This window comes from Ammospiza caudacuta, chromosome Z (genome assembly GCF_027887145.1).
Source record: "Ammospiza caudacuta isolate bAmmCau1 chromosome Z, bAmmCau1.pri, whole genome shotgun sequence".
Lineage (NCBI taxonomy): Eukaryota > Metazoa > Chordata > Aves > Passeriformes > Passerellidae > Ammospiza > Ammospiza caudacuta.
The window spans coordinates 31,958,248-31,972,376 of record NC_080632.1 but is presented as its reverse complement, the minus strand read 5'-3'; the positions used below and the strand labels follow the sequence as shown (position 1 = coordinate 31,972,376).

Below are 14,129 nucleotides of genomic sequence, written 5' to 3'. Positions count from 1 at the left end.
TTTGATAAATTTACTGCAAAATTCCTGAAGATTTTCTAATCCAACTACAGTTATCTCTCTAAAAATATGTTTGTGACATGAAAAGAACAATACCCTAAAAGCTACAAAAAGGAAACACTCCACAGGGATGGATACAGACTGAAATGGACAGCTACGTTCAGGAAAAACAAACATGAGGCAGTCAGCATTGTGTATTAAATATAGTCCCTGTCTTTTTTTCCTGTATCTTACATTTTGTCATTGATCATAAGGAATGCATGAGGTTTTTTTCCATTTTTAAGGACAACATCCTTGATTCTGTCTTTGATTTGCTTCCTATTTTTAAGTAAGATTTTTTTAAAATACCTTTTTCAAAATGAAAACAATAGCAAGTTCTTAGAAAATCTGTGATTATTGGCAGAAAGTAACAGAAAAGTTTAAACTACCAGGTGTGTGTTTTTTGTTGCAGTAAGACCAGCTTTTGTTGTTGTACGCCTAATTTTCCTTCGTTTATACCACTAGCTGGTGAAGTAGACTTCCCTGCTGACTATGTCAGTAAAGATATAGCCCCCATTGTAAGATTATAGTTTTTGATTATACATAGATAACATCAGGTGTAAAATATGGCTAAATGTTTTAGTTTCAACAATAACTTTTAATTAGTGGAAGCAATAAAGGAAGCAAAACCACATTTTAATTCTTACTGGTTTTGTGGCTGGTGAAGAACAGCTTACAAAAATAGAAGGGAAAAATACCTGAAGAGGAAATAAAATATTATGTCTTGAGTTCTAAAAGAAAGGAAATTGGGTTTTGAAAAGGGCATTTTGACAGTGACACACCCCTCATCCCCATCCCATCCTTCCATGGCTTATTGTTCTGCTTCAGAAAGCAGCACACATTCTTGCTTTAGCTCCAAATTCAATCATTAGTGAAGTCACATGTGAGCTTGGAAGAACAGGACTTGGTCTTACCCAATGGACTCGGTCTTGGAGGTCTTTTCGAACTTGCATGATTCTGTGATTCCATGGTAACATCTAAATGGGCCAATTTTACCTGATGCAGCTTTTAATTTTTATTTTGGGGCATTTTTTGTCTTTGATATACATCCCCCTAAGTATTTTTTGCTTGATGCTAAGAGTCTTACATGACCACATTTGCAAGAGGCTTGTTATTTTGGGCTACTTATCTTCTTTTCTTTCTTACTTGACCAATATCACATCTTGGTGGTTAGGGACAGCATGGCTAATGCACCTCTGTAAAGAAGTACAGCTAATTTACAGCACAGCATCTTCACAGTACAGTACAGCATCTTTGTAAAGAAGTACAGAAGATTTATTTGAGAATCACAGTAACAGACATCTCTCAGCTCAAAGCCAATGACTGTTCACTGAGGCTAAAAATTTGGAGGCAGCCAGATATCCGTGTTTAGTTGCATCACTCTTGCATGCAACTGGCTGCAGAAGTTGGTGAACAACAACAACGTTAAGCTGACAGGTAACAGATGTTATGCTGGACTGCTGTCCGTGTGTACTGATAAGAAAATACACTGAAGAAAAATGGCTATTGAAGCATAATTTATTATTCAGTAATTTTTAATACAGGAAAGGTGTTAGTTTTAAACCTATATATACAAACTTACAGCAAATGATCAGTTGTTTCAAGGAGAGACAAGCTGCACTAAATCCAGTTTTACTTGTATAAAATTTTAAAAACCTTTTCATAATTTAGAATTATTTATAGTATATACAGACTTTTATTGAAAGATGAACACACAATGGGTACAATTTCCTCATACTAGTTTAAAAACAGATTCACATTTTACATACTTCCTTTTATATTCAGTGGGAAACTTCCATAGCTTGGTTTTATTTGTTACTCAGCTACTTCATGATTAATTTTGTATTAGTCCAGCTATCTGAAGCTGTAACTCAAGGAGCAGAATTGCATAGAAAGGACTTCTTTGTACAGACTCAGTAACACTTCACATATTGAGTCACATTTTCTTTTACAGGAAGTTTCCTCAAAATAAGGAATAGTTTTAAAAAATTAATAATGACAAATATTGGTATTACTAGTCCCAAGAATACCAATAAGAAACTATTAGGACTGATAGTAATACAGTGGAAGATAAATAATAAAATAACTGGCACTCTAAAAAGCTTCTCTAATCCATAAGTAGCCCAGACAGCATTAAAGAATTACACACTATATCAAGTCTGGCAGAGGTAGTGGTAAAGGCCACTGGAACTGTACATGAGATATTAGTCCATTTTTACAATTCTCTAACACAACTAGAAACATCTTGAAAATATGTTTCTTTATAATATAACGAAGTACCAAGAATGTATTATTCTCTTTGGTTTATGAATCGGGGATTGTTGACTGCAGTATTTTTACCTAAAATGCTACCCCTACCATTGCTGTATAACAGTTGATAGGGGAAAAAACAGAAAACCTCTTTAAAAGGATATATATTTGGACTGCCTGCACTAGCACAGAACTTATTACTTTATTTGGAGATCTGCATGTATGCACAGCAGAACGTTGTTCCTTGAAGGAGTGGCCTATAGATATTTTCCTTAAACTACATTTTAGCATCTTATACAGATTAATAACTGCAATCTTTTTTCCTAACAGAGGATTTTCTAGTCAATACGAAAGTAGTTACACAGAAAAATACTTAAGCTATGTAAGGCCATAACAGAACTTAGAAGCTGAAGTTTGTCTTATTAAGCCAGCAATATATACTAAACAGGCACAAAGTAGTTACAAGAACTTACGTGATCAAAACACTTTTGGAGTGTGTCATAGGAATTATTGTCTCAGAAATGCATAATAAATTACAATTTAAAAGGGTCAAAAATACAGGATAAAATAATGTTTCCATGTCAACTGAATAAAAATAATTTATTTACAGATCATGAGGAAAAACATAAAAGACTTTTCTTTTTCAAATAAATACATGTCTTAAGGGAACACTTTCACTGACTAAAAAAATAAATTTGTGTGATTAAACAAACAGTTCTTATGTACTAAACAAAACCATAAAAACATTCAAAGGACAATAGTGCAACCATGTCAGAGCATAAAGCTGATGTTTGTCATTTTACCTTTTAGGCTGAAGACAAGGTAACCTTTTAAAGTGAAACAACAGAAAAAATTATGCATTCATTATTTCCACATATAAATACATTCTTTAATTTCTAGATTTAAACATGCCAAGTTCTTTTGCTTTAACATAAATTCAACACAGTATTATGTGAACATTCAAAATATGATGGAACTGACCATGACAGGATTTCTAAAATGAGTTCCAACTGAGCTATAGCTATATATATCCCCATTTAATAGTGCATTTTCAGTCCTCTAGACGTTGATCATAAATTTACTCCAAGGTAAAACTTTGTTAACAGCTAACAACCTTCAACCCTGAATCTTATTTAGAAAACAACACTGTTGCAAATTAAAGTTGCTTTACATGACACAAAAAAATTACAGAACTTAATAAATTGATGCAGGCTACATAATTTGACTAAATAACATAAGGTAGATTTTGGTTATTAAAATAAACGAGAAACAAAAGTACTGAAAACATCAGTGGCCTGCAGAGAGGGAAAAACTGGTATGGAGGCAAGTCCCTGAACTTATATCCTTCAACCAGCCTCTCTACAAACATGGATACTCTCATGGCACCCTCTGTATGATAAAAATATTAGATATGAAAGCAATTATTACACATGCACACATGCTGCTAATTCTGGGATGTGAAACCCAGAGACATTTTGCAAGAGATACTCCTGATGTTGTGACTCAGGTGGAGAGAAGGCCAAGGGACAGCTACAGATACTAAAAGGGAAATCACCAAGATTATAGTCAAATTCTTCTACATAGTGAGGGAAAACTGTTGGAAATTTGAAGTTATTTGGGGAACTGAAGTTGGACATGAAGAGAAATGTTAATACAGAAAAGGAGGACAAGTATGAGAACATCTTGCCCAGAACGATAGTAGTATACCTCTGTCCTGGAGCATTTTCACAGGCAGGCTATCCAACCCCACAGATAACCAAATCTAGGACTAGCCAAAGTCCATCTCTGCTTGAGTCCTTGGAAGGCTGGACAAAACCACCTCCAGAAATCCTGCCTGCAAATCACTTTATGTGATTCTCTGCATCCAGCCAAAACACTTTGCTCATGCAGGTGTGTCAATAATGTTTAAGCAAACATTGCACCTCATTTACTGGAGGCCAATACCACAGAACTGGTCAAACACAGTAGCTCAGGACACACACTTAGAACACTGATCCCTAGTCCAGGCTCTCCAAGCTAACAACACTGAATGAGAAACATTTTTGGAACATAAGTAACAATTTATAATCTTGATCTTACCCCGAGAAAATGCAAATGCCTACATGCTGAAGGCTCACACTTCACAAACCAAGGACTATATAACCTTCCTCTCTTTTCCCTACTGCAAACACTTCCCAAATTAATTTTCCTTCCATTTCATTCATATGGACAAAGGGAAGGGTTCACGCAAACAACACAGAAAAGGCCCTCACCAAAACAGTCAGTTATATTTGGCTTTTCTGCTCAAAGAAGCTAACTGAAGCTGTATTTTTTTTTTAATAATATAGGGTTAACAATAAACAATATGTATGTGATTAGGCATATTCCTGACACACTTGAGTGTCCTGCATTCTCTGCCACATGCTTCAGATAAGTCTCAGAACTACAGTGAGGCATCCTGTAGTGCGGTGTGGGAAGACACTACAACCCTGAAATCTCCTGCATCGAATTAGGCAGCATGTGAAGATTCTCCTAGTACTTCAAAAAACCCTCACCAAACATGTTTTGTCTTCTAGGTCTGAACTATTATACAGTGAAATAAAATGTCTTATTCATTCTGGCATTAGATTTCTCTCTCTTGGTGAAAAATTTTCTGATAATTACCTAAGGATTAGCTGCTCTGATTACATATTTGAAAGGATGCCTCAAACAAATTCTTTCCCTAGTTAAAACCTTTTTATTATTTCTAAATTATGAACCTTCCTGTTTATCAGATCTCTATGTTTTATACAAGAGATAACACAGTACAGGCCATACAGTGCTGATAAAATGCAGCAAACAGCTGCTAGTCATACAGTTTTTCCATCAATTGATAAAACTTAACCCAGGTTTGATTTACTTAACTAGGCTTCAGCTTGGAGATGTTTTATTAATGGAAACAGAGGAGACAACAGTTTTCTGGCTCTGAAAAGGTCCTATCCTATTTTGATCAAAATCAGTGAAAGTCAAGAAGAACTGGATTTTGACCACTAACTGTAGAAATGCCCATGATTTTTTACTACATTATGGAACTCTTGGGAACTATTTTAAGCAAAATTCAGTTTAGAGATGATGACACCTAAAGCTACCACCCTCTGGTAAGTTTCTCAGAACTTTTCTAAAATCAGTTGAAAGAACTCTCATTAAAGTGATTGCTGTTCATTCCAGGGTTCTCTTTTACTGAAAAATTTATACAAATGCTTGTGCATGTGCAGTAATTCTTTCACCTACTGATTTAAAACTTATAAAAATGTATTAAAATATATATTAAATTAGACTCCTACGTACTATTACAATCTTTCAGTTAGTGACTGAATAGAAGATATTTGAAAAAGCAAAGGAAAAATTACAACTTGCACCAGTTTGTAGTAACAATAAGGATCTAACTTAAATAGGCAGAGAGATATTGGATCATAACTCATTTCGGCAATCCTACGTATCACAGGTGTTACATTCTCTCTGGAATTTTGAACTGTAATAGTCCAGACAAATGCTTCTTTCACCTCTTAGCTGTGTAGGATCAGTTATAAAGTCTATTTCACACTTCTTAATCAAACCCCAACACTCGAAATGAAATACATTCTAACTAGCCAACTTTTGAGGAACTACAACAGAATACCATGCACCTGCCACTGTCTTCTCCTGATAAAGATCATTCTGGTTCCCCTAAACTTAGGGATTACTTGGACCTAGGCAACCCTTAATGGTTTGGAGTTTTCTTAAGAAATGTTTAATCAACATATATTTAAGGCTGTCAAAAACTAGATAAGCAGACTCGATCAAAAAGAGATTATATTCACTGAAGCTGTAATTTTTTCTTTACCTGTGAGTGACATTGGATAATACCATGTTCTATATATAAGAAATACGAATGCCATAAAGAAACATGCAGGTAGAGACAATAATATATATTACAATATTGTATGCAGTGACTACTGTAGCATTGACTCTGAGCTCATTGCACTGAATAATATTACTTTAAAAAACTGAAAAAAGACTATGGGGTGAAGCAATTCCACAAATTTGAATGAGTAGAAAGTACAGTCTGGATTTTGAAGATTATGTATAGCTTCTAAATATACAACGTATAAATCCATAATAAAAGGAAAACACTACTGAAATATTTTGGTTTAGTTGTTAACTTGGGTTTTTTTAAATATACAAGTTATTTAGTTAAGGAAAATTATCTATCATTTAAACATTACAACAGTTTTTTGTGAGTGCTGACTTTTTGACAGGTGTCCCAGCCAGGCTGGTTACTGATCTTGTATCATCTTGATTATCACTTCGTTTTCGCACCTCACTGTAAAAAAACAAAAATTTGCACTCAATTAACACATTTCTATTCATGTTCATTCTTCTATTTTTACCACAATATGCTGCAGAGTTCATCACCATCTATTGTACGGCTAATACAATGTAAATTAGCACAGAATCAACGTGTCTCACAAGTTTCCAATTTGGTAATCATATTGACATTTCTATTCAATTCATAGTGATAAAATATTATATTTTTTTTATTATCTAGTAACTCCCACATGTTCTGATTTATCTTCCATTTTCTTTTGAGAAGTTTTCATTTGATTCTGTATGTTACCATAAAAAAGAGAATGTTTATAGCTCTAAGTACAAAAACAAATAACTTCAGTTTCAAGTATGAATTTACTTTCATAGAATAAATGCATGCTGTTGGATGCCTTTTAGAAATGCAGACTTAAAAGCTGTGCAAATATGATTGATTATGGGTTACAGAACACTTTCTTGGAACCATAACTTCTTTCTTACAGCTCTTTCAAAATTATACTTTAACCAAAAATGGCTTGAAAAGTTAGTAGAATTGTAGTATTTGGATTACACACTATTATAGAAATACCAGGGTGCTAAATGTACATAAACAGAATTTTTATCTGTAAATAATTTAGAGAAGGGGACATCAAAGAAAATATATGCAATTAGAATGGTCATAAAACTGAATAAATATTAATATGTGTAAAAGAATGAAAAAATAATTACACATAGAATTATTACATTTCAAAATAAATTATGAAAGTATCAAGAAAACAAATCCATGTACAATTAAAATTACAATTCACTCAGCAAACAGTTCTTAAAATTGTGGGCTCTGTAACTGTGTCCTGGTTTAAATATTAATTATTGAGAGAGCTTTGTAACATTTTCAAGCAAAAATGTTATTTCATTAAACTGAGAATACATCCCATCTTGCATTTATCTATAATGATTTAACAGAGTATTATTTTCAAATTTTTTTAGCATTGGTACAATTTTAAAACTATATGTGTACCTTTCCATGTGCATTCACATAAAATGTTCTCTTCATAAAATATACTCAGATGTGTTTAGGTGAAAATAAAACATAGTTACTTACCGAGCAAGATGAAGAACTGCTTCTACAATATTAGATCCATCTTTAGCACTTGTTTCACAGAATAGTGCATTGTAAGTCTGTGAGTAAAAATAAAATGTTAAGCTAACTGATCTGAGATGGCTCCCATGTGAATGGGTACATTTAATTACAAATTGTTTCCTGAATAACACAAAGAATGACAGTACATTTAAATGAACACAATTTCTGCTAGTGTACTTCACTGTCGAACACATTCTCTTTAGGATTGTGAAATAAAACAGTAATTGTTTTTTAATTACTTCTGGTTTATAATCGTTATATTCTGAATTAATAAACCCAAAAAAAGTCATATTATAAACTTAATGCTCAAACTCAATCTTCTTGTCCACAAGACTATAAAATAGAAAGTGGCCAGGACCGGTTACTTAACCTAGCAACTGTAACTATAGCATCTGGTTATTGTAGGTTAACGAAAAAAACATCATTCCACAGGTAACAGACATGGTATCTATCCCAGTATAATCAATCACTTGTGCAAGCACTCATCCATTCAAGACCCTTAAGACTCCTCCTATTCTACAAAATACAGGATTTGTGCATTGCTTTCACCCACACAAATACATGCAAAAAAAACTTGTTCATACTTCTATTTATAGCAGAGAATTTTTTTTTTCTTTCTGCACACGGGGCACGAATACAAGAGTCTCTTGAAGATGAAAACACTCCACACAAAATCGGGATGGACACAAATCAGTCAATAGTGGGCCTCATATTTGAACTACTGAACAACTTCTATTTGGCAGCAGAAAAACTCAGTCATCTGTCCATCCACCTTTTTACGAGAAAGACCGAGAAGTCTTTCAGAGCCAATAATGAACTTCAGCTCAGCAGACACTGGGATGTGATTTAACCCAGCAAATACCATCAAAACACAATAGTTTAATGCTAAGTGTCCATGAATCCTCATTACTTGACTTGGACAAATGAGCATAAAATTACCTTTGTTTACTAGTTTCTCAGATGGTTTTCAGATAAAAATTCCTAAGACTATTTTATACTAATGAGGTGCACTTGGACCTTACCATAGCCAGCTTTTCTCCATAGTTTATAGGCACACACTTTTGCCCTTGTTCTGTAATATCTTGACGGAGATCTGCCTTGTTTCCAACCATCATAATTGGAATATTCTCATGAGTCGCATCCTGTAAGGAGTTGCATCCTGTTATTGCTAGAACATTCACAATACAAAGAAATGGCCAACATCATCATGTCATATCAATTTCCTTTCCACAAAGTCTTGTACACTAGTAGAAAAAAACTGACAAATTACAAAAGCTATGCTGAGAACTTTCTATAAACCACTCAAAACGTAAGCAGTCAGCTTAACTATCAGCCCGTAAACATGTGTTTCCATTCCCATAAGCCTTGTTTCCCAAAAAGGAATCTAATGTGTTAAGTTCATCTAATGGAATTGGTTACTGCATCTAAATGCTGTATGACAAAAGTACTAAGGGAAAAGTAGCCAACTCCTATACCATGACTAAAAGAAAATGTTTTCATAATGAACTAAGTAATTTGCTTGCCACTTTCCCTCCTATTAAGCATCCGCAGCAGAAGAGGAAAACCCCTTGCACTACATGCAAATTCATATTCAAATAAAAAACCAAGAAGCACAAGTAGAAAGAATTCCTGAAAATTTCACTGAAGCTATAGCTATTTTATATATCTAATATATTGGTTTAAAATACAAAGACTCCAAGGACTATTCAAGCCATCCAGAAGAAGGTATCTGAAGTAGGCTGTCACATTCATTTTAAAAGGAAGTGAATGGGAAGAGTGTCATTGACAACATCCTTTAACAGACAAAGATGTATCAGATTGAATTCTAACTGAGTATATCAGGATACATTTCGAACTTCTACGTAGCTTTTATTTCTATGACAGCCTCCAGTCTGGATAATTACAATTTACATCTAATATAATTTTATAAATTAAAAAAACCAATAATGTAGTGAAACATAGCTTCTAAGTTCTAACATATGTAAGGGTCTTACCTCAATCATATCCACCCATTCTCTCACATTAATAAAGCTTTTTTCACATGTTACATCATATAGCAGTAAGACACCATCTGCTCTTCTGAAGTATGATTTAGCAATACTTCGAAATCTTTCAGAAAAAAAGAAAGTATTTGCATAAGGCCACATTATCAAATAATAGTTCAGTTTAATATCAATAAGATATTAGGTTTTTTCCAACCTTAATGGTTCTATGATTCAATGAATGACCTATACATAACTTTCTAAATTGATAGCTCACTTTACTTCTTTGAAAAAGACAGAAATCCAATAAAATTATTTGAGGACTTCATGATCAATTACAGCCATCTTTGTCGTGAACTTTCAATCTACAATCTTTCAATATACAATCTACTCAACCAAGTATAGTAACTAGGTATTTAAAACAAGTATTAAAATATTCTTCACAAATTCATTACATGAGAAGAAGGCTGATTGGATTCCCACGTACATACAGCCAACACAAATCTTGGCCAATGAACATCTTAAACTGACTTCCACAGCACTAGATTAACCTCTTAAAAAGCCCTAAAAGCTGTTGGTAAATAAGTAATGGCTCTCAAGTAAAGATGTCATAGGATTTTGAGGAAACTTTACACAATATTTTGAAGAATCATGGATATAAACTCAGCAATATACAAAGATAATTTTAGCAAAATTCCAAAGTCTTTGGAAAGAAGTTTTTATATACTAAATACAATACAAATCGGGACCACGATTTTCATGGAAAGAATAGGAGATGGGGAGGAAGGGAAGGGAATCTCAAAGAAAAAGTCTGCTTAAAAATACAGGTGTAATAAGAACAAAGAAAGCTAAAGACTAAAAACAGAAGAAACCATATGCATCTGCTCCACCGTTTAGTATTGCCAAGGAGGGACACACAGATTTAGTTAATAGATCCTGCAGTGAACCTCAACTATTTCTCTTGATACCTCAAGCATCATCGAAGATAACGCATAAGCATTCCACCTGTCTTGAGGTCTCAGCAGAGAAAAATTGCATCTGTTTACAGATACTTACATATGGACCATACAATTAATGCTTTTTTTCCAGCCAGATGAAAAAAAGGCAAATGACTTTTACAAACAAAATAACTCAAGGTAAAGTGCAGGGTATATCACTAACCTCTCCTGCCCAGCTGTATCCCACAGCTGTAACACTGTAGGTTCTCCATCAACAATTAGTCTTTTCATTTGAAAATCCACACCTGAAAAGAATCATGTTTATAGTCTAAAATAACCCATCGATAATCTTAAAGAAACCACAAATAAAAGGTAGGGGCTACATATAACAGTTTATCCAAAATTCATATTTTTTAATAGGTTGTAAGATTTCAGTCACTCATGCCCATACTTCTGAATTGCAATAATCCCCTGAATGTATTTGCCTTTTCGGAGAAGAATTTATATAAATTGCAAGTCTGAACAACAAGCAAGAACTCTCGCTGCTTTATTTCGCTAAACAGGTTTATCAAAGAAGTGAAAACACACATAAAAAACTTGGTTTCAAATACCAAGGAAGAAAAAGATAAATTAGAACAAAAATCCTGACAAGAGGCAATAAAACAAACATAAAAGTATGATTTGATTGGAAGACAAAATTCAGTCTTTGGAATCCTTAAGACTTAAGTGTGTTAGCTGACAAGTACACTACTATACAGAAGTCAGTCAGAAATCATTCTAGCTGTACTTAAAGCAAAGCTTCAATAACACTTTGAAGAAATTGCAACAAAAAATGGTAGGAAAGACATGAAAGGATAGTACGAAATACTACGGAAAGAGTGAAGTGTTGAGAAAACAAGAAAGCAATGAAAAATGCAGAAAAGCTCATACACACACTGAAAGTTCCTACACAGACATTCCTTCTCTGGTGCCTTGTGTTATTCAGAAAGAGGCTTCATAAAGAAAAACTAAATTAGACCAGTACCCTATCTTGTACTAGAAACAGCTGTTATTACTAAGCTTTAGTACTCAATTAGGTCTCACAGCCTGCATAAGAAACTCTCTGTGTATATCCCTAGCAAGGAATCACAAAGACAAGCTTTTCATCCTCTTCACTGCAAAATGACAATGAAGTTAACTTCAATATTTTAAGAAGAACACCAACTATACCTAGAGTTGCACTGGTATTGCCTTGAAATTCATTCTTGCAAAGTCTCATAAGAAAACTGGATTTTCCCACTGCTGCATCTCCAGCAAGAACAATCTTGTAAGCCTTCTCTGTACTGGGGTATTTTGGAGTGCATTCAGCTGCATCTGACTAAAAATAAAAAGAATCCCTCTGTAACAACTCATAAAAACCTACCCCTCAGTATCATTCTTTTCCATTTTTCCCCTGAAGAACTGGTTACCTGAGGGGTGAGAGCAGATATGTATTTCCTCGTTGAAGCAACTGAGCTGCTTCGACTCACTGGTCGTGAGGGCTTCCAGTCTAAAACTGCAGTGCTGTTAGCAGGACTGTATGCTTCTTCATCTCTGATCTCTGGAACCTGAAAGTATGAGTTAGTTCTCTGGTGAGAAAAGTATGTCTTTCTGGAAAGGCACAGCTAAGACTGAGTAAAACACTTTAAGAGTTTGGATTAAACAGAGATAAATGACCAGATACAGCTGCGCAAGTCTAATCAAAATACGGTGACAATTCTCTTCTCATAAATTTCTGTTTAGTATAATCTATATTTTGTCTTTTAATGTTTTTATGGTTTGGCATCCATTCTTTCAGTACTCTAACAGAGCAAACTAATTTCTATAAGAAAATTTCAGCTTATAACAAAGTCACAGTAAACAATTAGGACAATACTTAATTTCAAAGCTTATTTTGCAAATATTAAGAATTTCCCCAAAGACATTACTCTATATGCTATTAATACTCAAGCTAAATCAGGTAGAGCACAGCTGAAATCAACATTATTCATAGCAAAGTCTCCACAGAGATTAATGTCTACTAAATGAACAGGTTTTTAAAAAAAAAAAACATATTACACTGTGCTTGATATTATTTTTACTTTGTAGTCCTCAGAAACTCTTTTGATGTTACCAGCAATAAAATAGACACAGTAATACCTCCTTAGATTTTTTTAATTCTCTAAGACTTTAGCCTGTAAATCGATGTGTGAACTAACAGTATTCTATCTCATATGTGCTTTTTTTCTCCACTGCCACAGCATAGTAAGAGGAAGTGAATAGAAACCTATTTTATTTCTATCGATTTTTTTATCATTAGAAAATGAGCTCCTTTCTGCATACAGTCTGACAAACTTCAAGAATCACATAAACTTAAAAAATGAAATTATTACCTGAAAACTTATCAAAAAATGTAAATTCAAAAAGAGAACTACTTATTTATTCTCAAAATATCTTCACTAATTAATTTAAATATGTATGACCCAAATATTTACTTTTAATTGGCCTGTGGGCAAAGATCCATTTTATTTTATAAACAGGAAGCTAATTTTGTCTCCAGTCAAAGGCTTTTCTCAGACAAGAAGTAAATCTGGCACTTACATCTGTATCAGAAGCATCACCACCAAAGCCTTCTTGCATACACTGTGACCTTTGAAAAATCCTTTGATGCCTATATTCCACTTCTGAATCATACTCATTTGAATCTCTCAGGGTAGACAAACCACTGTCAAAACAGCTCTCAGGTAAGCTGTCAACTTCACAGTTTATCCTTTGCATTGGGTCACAAAGGGCTAAAGAATCATAATCTTCATCGACACAAGAAGAATGAGACGACCTAATAAGAAAATATTGGAGGAGGAAAAATAAATTATTCCATATTATAAATCCCAATAATAAATGCTCTTCCCAACAAAATCTGAGCCCTTCTGGAATAGTCAATTCTTAGAAATGCTAATGTTATGTTTAGGACATATGTCAATCCCTATCTTGCCTTTACAAAGAATTTCTTTCTCAATCATATGTCTTGGGATGCTCAAATCAAATTATTTAATCTGTGTTACTGATGATCACTTTCCAAGTGTCAGTTATTATGACTATCTGTTAATTTTAAAAAGCCTATCTAAAAGACACTCAGAAAGTGATGTACTATGAAGACATGAGAAAAAGAAAAATACATATGATGTTTTAGTGAATTTTGGCCTACTCTAAGACATCAAACTTGACATACTGTATCTCATTTAAATGAATACATTTGTTTACAGAGGCATGCATGTGCATGCCAATAAGAAACAGCTATAAATGCAGAAGATGGAGTAGCCAAGTTCAGGAGATCAGTAATGGTGGAAGAATTCACTGAAGAATTTTCTTACAGTTTGATACACTATGCAAAACCTAAACTTTTACACAGAATTCCTCTCTTTTCCCTTTACCTTCCTTTAAAAGTCTTTTTTTTTTCCTTCTGGATACTGTAATATATAAAAA

At 33.7% G+C, this 14,129-nt stretch overlaps 1 protein-coding gene across 1 annotated transcript in view; it reads right to left on the bottom strand.

Annotated features, from left to right (window-relative positions):
• Positions 1–1,635: 1,635 nt before the first annotated feature.
• RASEF (RAS and EF-hand domain containing) overlaps positions 1,636–14,129 on the bottom strand; it is a 33,681-nt gene continuing 21,187 nt past the window's right edge. Inside the window, exons 10-17 of the mRNA XM_058823688.1 lie at positions 13,248–13,482; positions 12,098–12,235; positions 11,859–12,006; positions 10,873–10,954; positions 9,724–9,838; positions 8,752–8,871; positions 7,691–7,767; positions 1,636–6,607 (exon numbers count right to left, since the gene is read on the bottom strand). Coding sequence (XP_058679671.1) covers positions 6,499–6,607; positions 7,691–7,767; positions 8,752–8,871; positions 9,724–9,838; positions 10,873–10,954; positions 11,859–12,006; positions 12,098–12,235; positions 13,248–13,482 — 1,024 coding nt within the window. The 3' untranslated portion in view covers positions 1,636–6,498. The remainder of the gene's footprint in view (positions 6,608–7,690; positions 7,768–8,751; positions 8,872–9,723; positions 9,839–10,872; positions 10,955–11,858; positions 12,007–12,097; positions 12,236–13,247; positions 13,483–14,129) is intronic.